General features: G+C 44.9%; 1 protein-coding gene across 1 annotated transcript; it reads left to right on the top strand.

Moving 5' to 3' along the window:
• Nucleotides 1-5,452: 5,452 nt before the first annotated feature.
• Nucleotides 5,453-6,403, top strand: OR1K1 (olfactory receptor family 1 subfamily K member 1). The gene is given in 1 exon segment (XM_014782393.2): nucleotides 5,453-6,403. A coding segment is annotated over 1 exon segment (951 nt).
• The last annotated feature ends 10,268 nt before the right edge of the window (nucleotides 6,404-16,671 follow it).

Raw genomic sequence — 16,671 nt, 5'->3', positions numbered from 1 at the left:
GAAGTCCCAGGAGGCTGGTTAAGACTGACTGTGAAGAGGGGCCGGCCCTGTGGTTTAGGCTTAGCAGTTAAGTGTGTGTGCTCCGCTACTGGCGGCCCAGGTTCGGATCCCGGGCGCGCACCAACACACCGCTTGTCCAGCCATGCTGAGGCGGCGGCCCACATACAGTAACTAGAAGGATGTGCAGCTATGACATAAAATATCTACTGGTGGGCTTTGGGGAGAAAAAGGGATAAAAAGGAGGAGGATTGGCAATAGATGTTAGCTCAGGGCCGGTCTTCCTCAGCAAACAGAGGAGGATTGGCATGGATGTTAGCTCAGGGCTGATCTTCCTCACAAAAAAAATAAATAAATAACACTGACTGTGAAGAGATGAGGAGGACATTTTCTGGCCCTTGTCACTATGGGTAAAGATGTACATTCCTCTGGCTTGGGTGTCTCTTGTCACTGTTTAAGGGTCTGAAAAGGGGAGAAAAGGAAGCTTACAGAAGGAGGACAGGAACCCGGGGGGAATCTAGGGCTAGACCTAGAGTCAGAACCAAGATCAAGTTAATTTGCTATTGAGCTGCCTTAGGTTCCTCAATGTCCAAAACATAAAATTTCCTAGATGATACCAGTTGAAGTAACAGGCTTATTTGCCACTTGTACTTCTAAGAGAAGATTCCCAGATACACCAGGTAAGAGCTGTGTTGGTTGCAAGTGTTTCTAGATTCTTGCCCTTTTAAGGTTTCATGACCAGTGAGTCTGCTCCTGCTTTCCTTGACCCCAAGAGAGTATCTTCAGAACCCACTCATGCCAAAGAATGGGACTGAATCTGGTGGGGCAAATATCCCTCCCTACATATTCCATCTCTCAGAGAAATAGCTGAACAGCACCAGATACATGAGTTCAGTCCTAAAATCCCAACAGTTAGGTTAGGATTTGTCCAAGGTTATTTTAGTTCAGGTATTTGAAAGAGGTTAGGAAAGGATCAGAATTATGGTTACTGTTAGAATAGGGTTAGCATTAGGGTTAAGGATGTGGCTAAGACTATGGTTAGCATTAGAGTAGAGCCAGGATTAGGTTTAGAATTTAAAAGCAATTGGGCAAATTTAAGATTGAATTAAAATCATGTAAATTTTAGAATTTGAATTGATTTTAATTAGTAATAGATTTGGGATAAATTTAGGAGTCAGAGTTTGGATACCCTAACTCTTATTAGAAATATTTTATGGTTAATGTTAGAGTGCAGGACTAATCCAGATTGGAGTTCCAGTAACGTTTTTATTGCTAGATTAAACTTGAATTAGAGTTTAGTTCTTATTAGAGCTGTGTTAGATTTAAGTTAAGTTGGTGTGTGGATAATGTTTGTAAGTTTAAGTCATAGTCTAGTTATTATTACAGTTAGACTAGGTTCAGAACTAGAGGAGAGTTAGGCATAAGAAGAGTATTTTAAGTATCAAACCGACGTTTTGCATCTTAATTTAAGACTTATTTAGAGTTTTGGATAAAGGTTGATGTTTCTTAAATTTAAGGGTAGGAGTTGCCATGTGCCATAGCAACTCAAGTGTCATGACAATGATTAGAGGCACTATCAGAAGAGTTGGCAACCACGGGACTGAGAATGTGAGGTTTGCCCCCAATTCAATGATGTTTATACTCAAAGACCTCCTCTGTGGTCTTTTCTTCTTTTTTGTGAGTTCTTGGGCTCTCATGACGTGAAGCCCCCACTACAATCAGAGGAAAGTGTCCAGAGGCATATGGCCCCTTCCATCATCTTGTCCCTACAGGATGTCCATGGGTCCTCCCACATGTTTAGCCTCCGTGGACCAGCCAGATAAGATAATTACGTAAATTCTACACATTAACTAGGGAAATGTAAAGTTGCAGGCTATTATGCAGGGCCTATCTGATAGATAAGAAAACAAACAAGAGGGAAGAGGAGGAATTGGAAGATAGTAACAGAGCCCAATCTGGAGGATAAAGGAAGAGAAACTGTCAGATCTTAGCTCCTAAAGTGAGATGCCCAGTAAAGCTCCTGAATTTTGATAAAGTATTTCCCTTTTAAACCTCCTTCAACACCATTTCCTAAAACAGGGAGTCAGGACAAGAGCAGGTTTGGAGTGAGGAGGACTCGGGTTCTGATTTAGGGCACTTATTGCACAAAATGAGTTGGGCCCTGCTACATAGGTAGGAATTAAGGGAAGGGGAATTCCATGGGGGAAGGATAAGCAGACACAAAGGCCTGGAGGTGAAATGAGCTCAGTGTGTGCAAGAGACTCTTAGGAGACCAATTTAACTCACCTGAGAGGGGTGTGTTGGCAAAGAAGTGGAGGGAAGTTAGAAGATTGGGATCTGGGAATGGGAAGGACAGCCCATGGGTTGGATATCAGGTAGGGGAATTTGGACTTAGGGGATCATTGAAAGTTCATATGTTCAAAATAGCCCTTCATGGTTGTTCCAACACCAAGTCATGCAAAGCCATTCCCACCTGGAATGCTATACACAGGCATAATTCCCTTATGCCACAATACACACAGCAACACATACCCTCTCCAACACAGACTCAATCCCCTATTGGAAACATTCATGCACAAGGAAACACTCTCACAATTATGGCCATCCACACAGACACAGATATAGCTGCACACTCAGACACACACTCAAGCTCATGGACACATTTGGTGGCAGAGACGTGATGACTCTCTCCACACCTAACCATACAGTCCTACACACTCACACACACAGTCACACAGCCATACATATTGCCACAGCCATGAGGTACAATCTGTCTCACACTCCTACACTTCCTACAAGAAGCCACCGGCAATAGCTGAGGGGACAGGAGGGTTCAGGCCCAGAAGCTACTGCCGTAAACCCTGAGCTCCTCTGACCCCAGTCACTCTCCTTGGGGCTCAGGAGTCAGCCTGACCCTTCTCTCTAGCCTTCACAAGATAGGGATTGGGGAGCAGCAGCTTCGCCAAGCATGGGGCTCCTGAATGTCTCCCGAGTTGCAGGCAGCACCAACCACCACCTCCCCCATCAAATTGGGCCCTAGAGAGGAAGGCTAACAAGCCCCAGAGCTGAGTTGCCTCCTACCCCAGGGATGAGGGCCAGGGGAAGGCAGGAGGGATGTTGCCTCTGGAGAGAAGCTAAGTGTTCCCAAAGCGCCAAACCCCATAAATGTGGCCAATAATTCCCTCCTCAGACCCTCCAATGACAGGCGACACCTGGCCCCTGCTACTGTTCCCTCCTGCGATGTGGAGAAGCCAGAGGGTGCACTTGGGGCAAGGGTCCAGGCTGGAGAGTGTACAGATCTGTCTTCCTGTGTGTGACTGTGAGCATGAGTCATACTGTGTGAGTGTGAGAGTGTGTGCTGTTTCTGTGAGGCTGTGTTGTGCATTAGCATCACTGTACAACAGTGTCATTGGCAAGTGGGGCAGTGTGTATATGGATGTGCCCCTCTAGGGTGACACATCTCTGCTGTGACCCATCATGAGTCTATGTGAGTGTAGCCATGTGCGTGAAGGTATGAGGCTGTGGGCCCTGAAGCTGTGCACGTGGATGTGATTGTCTGATCAATGAGGGGACCGAGTGTGACTGAGTGTGTGTGATTTGGCATTGGTAGTGTGCTTACACAGAGTAGGTGGTCAACGAAAGCATGAATGTGCATGACAGTTCCCAGGAGCTGTGCACAGTGCTACAAGCCTCCCTGAAGCGGAGCATAGGAATGATTGTCACTCTCTGGCCTCAGAGCTATTTTGTGATTGCATTTGACCATCTGTGTATGTGTATGACGATCTGGGTCTGTGGGTCTTGTGGTTATGCTTGTCTGCTTACTTAGGTGTGAATGCATGTGCTGGGTCCACATTTCTGTATATGACTGATTGTGCCTGTGTATTTGCAGAGACCAGCTTGAGGCTGCATGTGTCTGTATGCCTGCACAAGTGTGTTTGTGATTACACATGAATATTTCAGCAAACAACTCAGTATATTTATATACATATATTGAGATATACATATATTTCAATATGCTTATTGAGACCAATTTAAACATAGGTCAGAGTAGGTCCAGTTTCCAAAAAAGCCCTTTTATAAGCAGGCTTTCCCCCTCTATCCTCCCCACTCACCCTGATCCTCTTTCGCTCCTAGAAGGTGGGACATGAATGGGAGTTTGAGAAAAAATGTTCTACAGGGAGCCAAAGCCAGAAGATTCTTCTTGCTCCGTGGATGAAGAAAAGGAAGATGCTAGGGTACAGAGGGCCTTTATTTTATTATTATTTTTTTAATAGAGAAAGACATGGAAAGAAACCAGGAGATATTCCCTGTGGGGATGGCCTCAGCATAGTGTTTAGCAAACCTTTGTCCTAAAATCCCTCTCCTTTCAAGATCCCCTCTTTGAGAATTGTCCAAGATTTCTGCAATGAGATTCAGACTGGAAAAAATGGAATCATTGAAACAAGTTGCCTCAATCCTTAAGAGTTAAGTTCCTGCTCCTGGCAGGTGTGTCCATCTGTCCGTGTAAGTTTCTCACAAAGGGTTGTGCATTTGCTTGATGCTCAGTAAGCATTTGATTTCAGGGGAAAAGTTTTCATGGAATATGAGGAGTCATCCAGATTCTTTTTTTAATTTTCTTTTACTTTTTTTTTTGCAAATATGTTTATTTATATTTTTGAAAATATCTTTATTCTTCTCTAACACTTGATTAGTATTTTGGTTTGTAGAGAATTCTAGGTTCAAATCTTTTTTTTCTCTAGAATTTGAAGATATGGCTCAACTGTGTTCTGTCGTCTACTGTTGATGATGAAACATTTGATGGCTGTCTGGTTATCTGACTATCATTAGATCCTTGCACCCCATGTCCTTGAAGGTATTGGGTTCTTCTCTTGATCCTCAATGTTCTAAAATGTCATGATTTTGGTCTAGGTGTTGTGGATTCATATGCATTTCAGTATAAACATGTGAGTCCTTCAGATTTGGAATTGTTAGTTCTTTGATATGCTCCTCCTTTCCATCTTGTGTTGGTTTTTTTCCACTCCTACCTTCCTGAAATAAATGCCTGTTGGTCAGATCTCTTACCATTGTATTGATCCTCTCTCTGTTTTATATTTTCTTTCATATTTTCCTCCTTCTTTGGACTACATCCTGGGTGATACGTTTTGTTCTGGTTTTGCTTAAAATCACAAAGTATCAAAGTTGGACACAGACTTGAAGATCACCTAATTCAGTTCCCTTATTTTACAGATGGGGAAACTAAGGCCCAGAAAGGAAGAAGATTCGAGAGGTAAAATGACTTGCCCACAGTCACACCTATGTGTAGTGCCAGGGCTGTCTGACTCCAAACCCGTGACTTTCCTCATGGCCAGGAAGCCTTGAGCAAGTTAGCGACCCTTCACCCTTTTCCTTAGACACTGGGGAAATGATCCACTAGTAAAGGAACCTCTGGAGTTCTAGGTGAAAAACCAGCCCAGCAATGGATGCTGCCAACGAGTCTTCAGAGGGAGCCTCATTCACCCTACTGGGACTGACAACAAGTCCTGGACAGCGATGGCCCCTCTTTGTGCTATTCTTGGTCCTGTACATGGTGGGCATCCTGGGTAATGGTCTCATTGTGGCTGCCATCTGGGCCAGTCCAGCCCTGCGTGCACCCATGTACTTCCTGCTGGCCCATCTGTCCTTTGCTGATCTCTGCTTTACCTCCGTCACTGTGCCCAAGATGTTGGCCAACTTGTTGGCCCACAACCGCTCCATCTCCCTGGTTGGCTGCCTGACCCAGATGTACTTCTTCTTTGCCCTGGGTGTAACTGATAGCTGTCTCTTGGCCGCCATGGCCTATGATCGCTACGTGGCCATCCGGCACCCCCTCCACTATGCCACGAGGATGTCCCGGGTCATGTGCACAGCCCTGGTGGGGACTGCATGGGTGGTGTCCCACATCCACTCCCTCCTGCATATCCTGCTTATGGCCCGCCTATCCTTCTGTGCCTCCCACCAAGTGCCCCACTTCTTCTGTGACCACCAGCCTCCCTTAAGGCTCTCATGCTCTGATACCTGCCATATCCAGCTACTCATCTTCACTGAGGGGGCTGCGGTGGTGGTCACTCCATTCCTGCTCATCCTGGCCTCCTACGGGGCCATTGCAGCCGCAGTGCTCCAGCTGCCCTCAGCCTCTGGGAGGCTCCGGGCTGTGTCCACCTGTGGTTCCCACCTGGCCATGGTGGGCTTCTTCTATGGGACAGTCGTCACAGTCTACTTCCAGCCCACAACCCGGTATGAGGCTGAGCAGGGCCGTGTGGCCACTGTCATGTACACTGTAGTCACCCCCATGCTAAACCCTGTCATCTACAGCCTCCGGAATCGCGACGTGCAGGGGGCACTCTGAGCCCTTTTCACTGGACGAAGGATCTCAGCTGGTGACTCCTGAGGCCTGGACCCCACGAAGGACAGACTGCATCGCCCACAGTGACAATTCATGATTGTGATCATCTGTTCCATGCTTTTTCCAAAATCATAATAATAGCTATCACTTTCTGAGCACCCACTATGAAGCAGATCCTTGCCTGATCTTACTTTATTCCCATAACCAGGGAAGCAGATATTATGATTTAGTTTTATAGATGAGGAAACTGGGGCTCAAAGAGAAGTGACGAGTTTACACAGTTCTTAGGTGGCAAAACCTGGGCCCTGTCTGCCACATCATTCCCTCTTCTAACAGTCGTTCTCAGGCAATTCAAGAGCATTCTACCATTTTCTGAGGACTTAAAGCCACATGGGAGGGTGCACCAGCCCCATGTTTTGCTTTGGGGGGTCTGGCACTTTATTTTCAGTCACATCACCATGTATTCTCAAATAAATTGACTTCTCAACTATCTGGGACAGGGACAAAAGTTCACATACCCGTGTGTAGAGGGCTGACCTCTCCCAGTGAACCCAGTCTAGCACACAGAAGGTAGTCCGGACATGTGAGATGAATAAATCATTGTATTTTTATGCTAATAAGCATATAGAAGCTGTCCATTTTTCTTATTCTTTGTTCTTGTACTTGTTTGCTATGTTGCCACCTGTTCAGCCACACCTGACATTCTGTAGAAGGAGTACACAGTGCGCAGGCACCATAAATAAATTAATTTAATTAAGCAAAGCAGAGAAGAAGAGAGTGCAAAACAGACATTAAGGCAGACGGAAGAGGGATTTTTTTAAGTTTTTATCATATACCAGAACTTCACTAATTTTTACCCACAAAAACCATGGATGTTCTTATTGCCACTCTATAAGTGAGGAAACTGAGGCTCAAAGATGGTGAGTTAGTTGGCAGCAGAGCCAAAACAAGCCCTTTTGCTACTTGAGTTGCTCAGGCATTTTTTGTGTGTGTGAGGAAGATCAGCCCTGAGCTAACATCCATGCTAATCCTCCTCTTTTTGCTGAGGAAGACCGGCTCTGAGCTAACATCTATTGCCAGTCCTCCTCCTTTCCCGCCCCCCGCCCCAAAGCCCCAGTAGATAGTTGTATGTCATAGTTGCACATCCTTCTAGTTGTTGTATGTGGGACGCGGCCTCAGCATGGCGGAAGAAGCGGTGCGTTGGTGCGAAACCCGGGCCACCAGTAGCGGAGTGCACGCACTTAACCGGTAAGCCACGGGGCCAGCCCAACTCAGGCATATTTTAACTGGGCCCCATAGGATCCAGACTCCAGGGTTTGGAGCCTCAGTGGCAGAACTTGCAGGAAGAAATCCCAGACTGAGGTAGGTGCACCGCCTCAGGTGAGGACACGTTTGGGGGTCTGAAAGGTCCTCACGATGTGCCCCAATTTTTACCAAACAGGTTTATGAGGCTGGAGCTTTTATGTCCTGTCTGTGTCTCTCCAAGAAATCCACACGGAATTCCCCCTTCTTGGCCCAGAGAGGAGGAGGCCTGCAGCTGGCTCACCCATGGGCCTTTCCAGCTCCCATGAACGAGCTTGCCACCACCTGGTCTTGGAACTGTTATACTCTGCCATTTAGATCTAAAAGGGAACTTAAAGGTCTTTAGACCAATAGCTTTAGGAAAAAAAACACTCTTTTTTTCTAATGAAATCTTACACAGAAACATAATATATAAAACAGGAAAAAAAAAAAAAGCAGTACAGTATAGGCAAAGTGAGGGTCAAAGGCCTGTAGCCCACTTTCTCAGCCTCCCCGAGGCACCCCGAGGTGCCCCTGATCTGATTCAACCCCTTCATTCAATAAGTTGGGTAACCAAGGCCCAGAGTGGTTAAGGGACTTGCCCAAGGTCACACAGAGTCAGTGGCAACCTTCCTTGCTGGGCCCGCCAGTGCCCCATAGCTTGTCCCAGCAACAACACTGAGACCATCCTTTCCTGGTCCCACTTCCTCCTCCACCATGCCCAGGTTACCTGTTGATACTATGATGCCAGATCCTTGCTAGTTCATCAATAACTTGTCTCCTGTTCCACAACCCCCTTCCTCCCTCTGCCTTCTCTAAAGCTTCACAAACACACTGGTCATGATGCTCATCAACCACTTCATACCTGTACCATCAGCCCTAGCCTACGGCATAGGGTGCATCATCTGCTGACCATCAGGGACCTTGCCTGAGTTTTCTCTATGTCTCTAGAACCTGCCACAGAGAATACATGTGTGATATGCTGTTGCCTTGTCTGTCTTCTGGTCTCCTTCTAGGAAATGTTTCTACATATGGGAAGAGGGGCACTGTGGGGTGCAGGGGATTGTCATTGCTCCCTTCTTCTGGCCCGCTAGCCTTCACCTGAGCATCTTGCTCAGATGTCAGGCCACATCCCTGGAGGGGTAGTAACTCTTGCTAGTCCCCACAACCCACATTGTAGCACAGACTAGCTTCTGCCCCTGGCCTCTGCCTCAGCAAGGTCAGCGCCTTCTACAGGACAACGATGACCAGCATCACAAGAGCTTTTACGTCTCACAATGGCCCAGGGAAAATTCCTCATTTCGAATGTAGGGAAACTGAGGCTCAGAGAGGTGAGGAGGTTTGTCCTAGTTCATTCTACCAACCAATTTAAGTCCCAGTTCTCATGCTCTTTCCTCCACACCACAAAACATCACTCAATTCAAATTAATAAATATTTATTGACCATCTGCTATGTGCCAGGCACTGTGATAGCTGATGCCTAATCTACTCCTAGACCCCCACTAGGACAGGCAAGAGAGGGGAATGGTGGGCACGTAAATAGCCTCAGACACCAGGCCTGTGGGTCCCTGAGCCCCAATCTCTCCCCACCCCCACCTAGATCTGGACTCTTGTTTTACTTCAGATAACTCTAGAAGAGGACGTCGACCTGGGGACAAGAGGCTAAATCCTTCCCCCATCCCTAGAAAGACAACTAAGGAGTCCATAAACCCACTGAAGAATTTTTTTCTGGATCTTTTTCACATGAAATGTAAAGAGACTGATTTTTAACACCTTAAGCAAAACAAGCGTATGCAAATAACTGATTCACTTCCAAGCAGTTCCCTTGGAAGAGCTTATACTGATCCCAGTGAGGCGGCTTCAGCTCAGGGGAGTGTGCAGGCCCTCTTCAGAAGACTTTAGAGCTGCACAAGGAAACCTGCTTCTTCTCACCCCCATATTCCTTGAGTTTGTCTTGAAATGACTCCTGGCCATTTCAGCATCAATGTAGACCACCCTCCCTGCATCAATATTTTCAACCCTTCAGTTTATTCAAAATAACATGCAGGACCAGAAACCACCTCATCCAGAAAAATAAATAACTGCATTTTGAGAAAAGAATTTGAGTCTGCCACTGCATCCTCATTTCTAATGTAATCTGTATGCATTATAAAGTAAGGCAGCCTTCGTTTCAAAGGTACAGCATTTGGACAGCTCTTAACAGTGAGAGACCCTCTGACCATAAACGGTAAAGTGATTACTCCTTCTAAGGGTACAAAGGAAATTTCATACAAGGGCTGCCAGAGGGAAAATGCAGCCATTAGACATGAAAAATAAACACATAAAGACTCTCAGTGTGGAAGTGACTGCTTTAAAATACTAGGACTGGATCAATAGTCCAAGAAGTTGGTAAAGCAAGCAGCCTCGCTCATTCTGAACCATGCTACTTCCCTACCTCACCCTTATCACAACTCTTTGTCCTGTTTCCCGCACTCCTTCACCTCATGTGATTGTCCTGTTTTCTCTTTTTTGTCACTTGTGTTCCTACTTGCTTCCCTTTTCGCTCTCTTCTCTCTCTCTTACTCTTATTTATTGGGTGTTAAGACTACAGACACGGTCCTTGCCCTCACGTCCATAATAGCAACACAGATTATGGCCCAGGCCAGGAGAGAGGTACAAAGAGCTATAGCAGCATCAGAGAGGGAGCCATGACTTGAGACTGGGAGTGAAGGGAGAGTTGAGGAAACTCATGGAGGCATTTGGTAGATTACATCAGTGGCCCCAATTCACTCATCCCTGAATCCATGCCCTTGGCCATATAATTTGCCCTCCATCCACGACTCTGAGTTCAGCCATGCAACTTGCTTTCACCAACAGGATAGTAGGAGGCATGACACAGGCTGAAAAGAAGCTATGAAACTAGATTTGTTCTCTTGTGTTTCTTTCATTGCTATGAAAAGGACATGCCTAGCTAGCCCACTGGTCCCAAGAGGAGGATGAGAGATGTGTGGAGCAGAGCTGCTCCGGTTAAGGTGACCCAGGCAAGCCCAGCATAGAGCAGAGATCCCGGCAGATGAGCAGATGCAAAAGCAGGCCCATCCAAGATAAGCCAGGCCCCAGCTGTCTCACTGACACACAAGCGAAAATAAATGATTCATGTTTTAAGCCACTTAGTTTTGGGGTGATGTGTTACATAGTAATAACAAACTGATGAAGCTCCCATAACGATTTTTGATATTCACCTTTTTCTCCAATGCAGCATGTCCTGGCTCCTTCAATGTCCTGGGGACTGAGCTACCAATGTGTACTTGCTATCTCTGTTCGCTTTTGGGGATTTATATTCTTGTTCTGAGCATGTTTCTTCCCTAAAGCTTCTGCCAATCCACCAAAGATTCTTCGAGGGTATCAGTCATGTTTTCCCATTGGACTAGGAGTACCTGGAAGTAAGAATCATGACTCCACCTTTTGGATCTCATAATCAAATCCATTTTCTCTTTGTAGAGAGTCAAGTTCTTCTCTTGGTTACCTTCTCTGGAGACTTTGTAATCACTCCCATACTCAGATTCAACCTACACTGAAACATTTCCAGCTCTTCTCTTGTGGGAAGGGAAGTTGAAATTGGCAAAGGCTGGAAGGATGAGATGAGCAAAACTGATCAAATAACCTTCTGTTTGGCAAGTAGCCAGACTCCACACAGACACAGACAGCACCATTTCACCCCTTCCTCTCTCCAAGGACCACAGAACAACCAACAGTTGGTGAAAGCATGACCAAGACCATCACTACATACATCATGAAATCAAGTAACCACAGACCTCGGAAACCACAAGGTAGGAAGTTAACTAAACATAGGCCAGATTTGGTGTTGGTGGCTTTGCATTCATAGTACCATTTAATCTTCATAAAAATCCTGTGCAGCACACATTATTATCCCCATTTTACAGATGAGGAAATTGCAGCTCAGAGAGGTAATGTGCCCAAGGCTCCAAACTAGAAATTGGTGGAATCAGTATTTGAGCACAGATTTGTCTCTGGGTTGAAATGAGAAATAGTAAAAGCCCTCCCCTCACCCCATTCTTATTCCAAATCTACTTACCATGCATCAGAATCACCTGGCATGTTTATGTAAAATGCATATTCTACCCGCCACCCCCAAACTTTCTGAATCAGTAGGTCTGAGGTTAAGGCTGGACTGCATTTTGAATAAGCACGCTAAGTGATCTGATGCACGTGGTCTGCAAGGCACACCTCTAGAATCATTGACCTAAATCATATAAATTTTGAGATTGCCAAAAGGGAGAGAACACCCCTGCCTTTAGAAAGTCTGAGCTGGTAGGGAAGTGTTCAGAGGTGACATAAAGTCTGTCAGAAATATACAACTCTGGAAAAGATGGACAGCAAAGCTTATCATGAACCCTGGAGAGAAGAGGTTTCTGTGATTCTTACCAACTCTCCTTTGCAATAAGTTTAAGGGATCATATTTCTCTTTCTCTATTGAATTTATAGAAATTACTAGGAATTGGTGTCTTAGTTAGCTTGGGCTACCATAACAAAATACCATACAGTGGGTGGCTTAAACAATAGACATTTATTTCTCACAGTTATGGAGGCTGGAAGTCCAAGATTAAAGTGCCAGCAGATTCAGTTCTTGCTGAGGACCAAGTTTCTGGCTTTCAGGCTTCTGAATGTGTCCTCACATGGAGGAGAGAGGAAGTTCTGGCGTCGCCTCCTCTTCTTAAAAGGGCACTAATACCACCATGGGGGCTCCACCTCTATGACCTCATCTAAAGCTAATCACCTCCCTCCCAAAGGCCTCACCATGTAACACCATCACACTGAGAATTAGGGCTTCAACATGTGAATTTTGGAGTGACAAACATTCAGTCCATAACAACCATCTTGGTCTTTTCTCCATCAGCTCATGATGCTCAGGAGGCCACAGCCTCTAAGGGAAAGAGTCCTGGTCCATAACAACCCTCTGAGCCCCCTCCTCTGTGCTCACTGCAGCCCTCTGTATGCCCCTCTCATGGGGTATGCAACATATTCTTTCAGGACTGCCGGTTTTTGTCTCTCCTTGTTCCTCCTCCTCCTCCCCCCAACCATCCCCAACACACATTAGACTAAGAATTCCTTCAGGGCAGAGAGTGTGTCTGATTTCTCTTCTGCCTCCCAATACCAAGCACAAGGTATGGCCCAGAGTGGACGAGTAGTTGAAATTAGGAAATGGGCTAAAGGAGGAATTGCTGGGTGGGTTGGAAATGTTTCCAGGCAGATAGAGAATCACTGGAGGAACAAGATGATGACAGAGACCTGAGGCCTTTGGTGTAGGGGGAGAGCTACCTGGAAAACAAGGCCATAAACCCAAATAGCTGTAATTTCCTGATCACCAGCTGTATTAGTCATCTTGGGCGGCCATACCAGAATCCCACAGACTGGTTGCCTTAAACAACAGACATTTATTTTCTTACAGTTCTGGAAGCCAGAAGTCCAAGATCAAGGTGCCATCATGGTTGGTTTCTGGTGAGAGCTCTCTTCCTGGCTTGTAGGTGGCCTAGCCTTCTCACTGTGTCCTCACGTGGCCTCTTCTCTGTGTACACACAAAGAGATAGAGTGAGCTCTGGTGTCTCTTCCTCTTCTTATAAAGACACCAGTTCTATCAGATTAGCACCCCACCCTTATGACTTCATTTAACCTTAATTACCTCCTGAAAGGCCCAATCTCCAACTACAGTTACATTGGGGATTAGAGCTTCAACATGAATTTTGGGCGGACACAATTCAGTACGTAACACCAACTATGGGGCAGGCACCCCTCATCTCTTTCCAGCAGCCTTTTTGGGTGAACATTATTATAATCTGTTCATAGGTGAGGCTGCCAAGCAGTACTAAGATCCTGAGTCCTGAGTTCCAATTCCTGGGTTTAAGTCCTGACCTTGCTATTTACTAGCTGATTGACCTTGGGCAAATTGCTTAAGTATAAAATGAAGGTGATGATATCTCTCTGGGTCTGTTATGAGAATTCCCTGAGAAAATACATATAAAGTGTTTAGAACAAAGACCTGGCAAGTGGTAAGTCTCAACACATGTTGGTCACCCTCACTGTTACAGGTAGGGAAGACAAACAAGAAGTCATTGGGGATAAATGACGGAACTGGGACTTGAACACAAAGACTGTACTCTGAACTAAGGAGCTTGGGACTCTTAACTCGGGACTGGTGGGTGCCCACTGCCTTCCTCTTCTCCTGGGCCAGTTTTTTCTCAGCCTTAACTGATCATAATGTGAAAGTTAAGTATATGTATGTTGTATTCATCAAATAATATTTTGTTTTCTTTGTTAAACGGTGTGAATGTAATACTTTCTGGTTCTCTTTCCTAAAAACGAATTCTCTAAAATGGATCGTACACCCTTAGGCCCCAAATCTGAAGTCTGTGGCTTGGCTCGCTTACAGCAACAAAACTATTCATTCCCTCTCCTCTGCTGCCACCATGTGGTCATATCAGCTTATAACCAGCATTTCCACACACTTGGGCAGGGCTGGGGATTCAACTTGAACTTACCTGGTTCTCAGTGAGCATAGGTAGTACACTTCTGATCAAAGATATGTAACATTTCTGGAAAAGCAATACAACAGTCAACCTTCTGCCCTATTGTGGTGAATTCCAGCCTACTTGGGCATTTTCCCCACGTAAGCAGCAAACATTCATTTAGGTCAACTCAGATCAGAGACCAGAAATGACAGGATCTGTCGCTGTCACCAAGGACTTCATAGTCTGGTGTTTAAACAAATACTTACAATTCAACTTTGGCAACCACACATGCTGAAGATGGTGTCATCCTACAAGGAAGGGAGACAAGGTCATTCAAGTCTCCAGGACTTTCATATCTCACACTTAGAAAATACTTTAAAATTTTTATTAGATTAAATTAAATACAAAATGATCACATGAAGACAACAGTAGACAATTTATTGAGATATTTCTATCTGTTAAGCAAAGTGCTAAGTGCTTTATAGTATTAACTCATGGACCTCTCATCCAAACTATTGTTACTCCCATCACACAGGTGGGAAAACAAAGGCACAGCCAGTTCTTGCTGGAGTCAGGCTTTGAGCCCACAAAACTTTTCTTCACCAATGTCGCCATAACCTGTAGGAGCACACGCAATGGTATGATTGCTTCTTTATGAAGAGACAGGAAAGACTTATTAAGGATCTAGAGAGGATTTGAGATTTGGGCTGAGTTTTGAGGGATAAGTAAGGATTTTCCGAGCTATCAAGGGAGATCCACTGTCTAAATAAGGCTCTTTTTTTTTTTTTAAGATTTTATTTATTTATTTTCCCCCCAAAGCCCCAGTAGACAATTGCATGTCATAGCTGCACATCCTTCTAGTTGCTGTATGTGGGACGCGGCCTCAGCATGGCCAGAGAAGCGGTGCGTCAGTGCGCGCCCGGGATCCGAACCTGGGCCGCCAGCAGCGGAGCGCGCGCACTTAACTGCTAAGCCACGGGGCCGGCCCAAAATAAGGCTCTTTTTTGATAAATGTCATCAAGGCTTTGTGGAGAATGAATAGTAAATGAACAGATGACACTTACAGAATGTTTATTATGAGCCACACCATGCTAAGAACTCTAGCTCATTGAATAAACCCTGGCGGCAACCCTCTGAGATAGTTACTATGATTATCCTCATTTGGGAGACCAAAGCTCAGAGGGCCTAAGAAATTTACCCATGGTCATTCACACTATCCAAAATAAATGCTTGGGGTGGAGGGAATAAAGATGGGAGCAAGACATCTCTGAGAATACCTTTTTATATAGTGTTCGCTTTCAAACTAGGTAAATGTTTCACATGTTCAAAACAGTTAAATCAAAAAGCATAAATAAAAGCAAACCCTAAAATGGAATCATACAGAAACAAATGAATCTACTTCTATATCAAGTGATAACATAACCACACAGAAAAGAATAAGTCAAATGATTTTTTTTTTTTTTTGCTGAGGAAGACTCACCCTGAACTAACATCTGTGCCAATCTACCTCTACTTTATATGTGGCTGCCGCCACAGCATGGCTGATGAGTGGTGTAGGTCCACAACCGGGATCCGAACCCGCAAACCCGGGCCACTGAAACAGAGTGCATCTAACTTAACTACTAGGCCACAGGGCTGGCCCCTCAAATGACTTTTTTAACTCAATATTCTGTACTTAGAGTGTAGGATACACTCTAAGGACAAAAAAAAGGACTGCAAAGAAATTTTGAAATTTTTATTTAGAGTTTTGTTAGTGGCATAGGCATAATTATGAAACTATGATGTGTGTATTATATGATAATAAGAATTAGTAAATATATGGATGTTGGTAATTTTGTTTCCATTGGAAGTATCAATATGAACTCAAAATTTTTAGAAATATAATTTTTCCTACTCTGTCCACTGAAAGGGCCCAGAGGCAATGACACCCCAGTAGCAATGAGCACACATAGCACCTAGATTTTAGTTCTAAATGCCATTCTCCACAAAAGGAACCAGAGCTTCTTGGAAAATGGGTAATTCCAAGTCCTTAGCAGAGAAAGTACTGTGTGATCCTGGAACACCTTAGGCCAGAAAGAAAGGAAGGGCTCAAAGACTAATGGCTCATCTCAAGAGGATACAGGAATTGGCTTTAGAAGGCTACCACTGGCCAAAAGCACCGAAAAGAATGATGGTAATAGACATTGAATTTTTAAAAATCTGCAAGTCCATGGCAATACTCAGAGAGAGAGAAGGGAAGGCAGCCGTCTACTTTGCAGAATATTGCCAGGTATTAAATTCAAAAGAAATTATAGAATTAGAAAATCACCATTTTACATACCCCAATGTAATAATGTGTTTCAGGCAAGGATCATCAATAGATGCTAAAACTATCAGGTGAAAGCTTCTTGGGGAAAAAGGATATTCATGCAGTCTCGAAGTAGCACATCACAGATTACTTACCACCTACAAAGAAGAAATAATATTTCAATATGGGGATCTGGCATTCGCCACCTCAACCAAGTGATTAAACCTAGAAGCACCGAG

This window comes from Ceratotherium simum, chromosome 29 (assembly GCF_057802395.1).
Source record: "Ceratotherium simum simum isolate JZ-2026a chromosome 29, ASM5780239v1, whole genome shotgun sequence".
NCBI lineage: Eukaryota > Metazoa > Chordata > Mammalia > Perissodactyla > Rhinocerotidae > Ceratotherium > Ceratotherium simum.
This window is presented reverse-complemented; position numbering and strand designations above follow the sequence as displayed.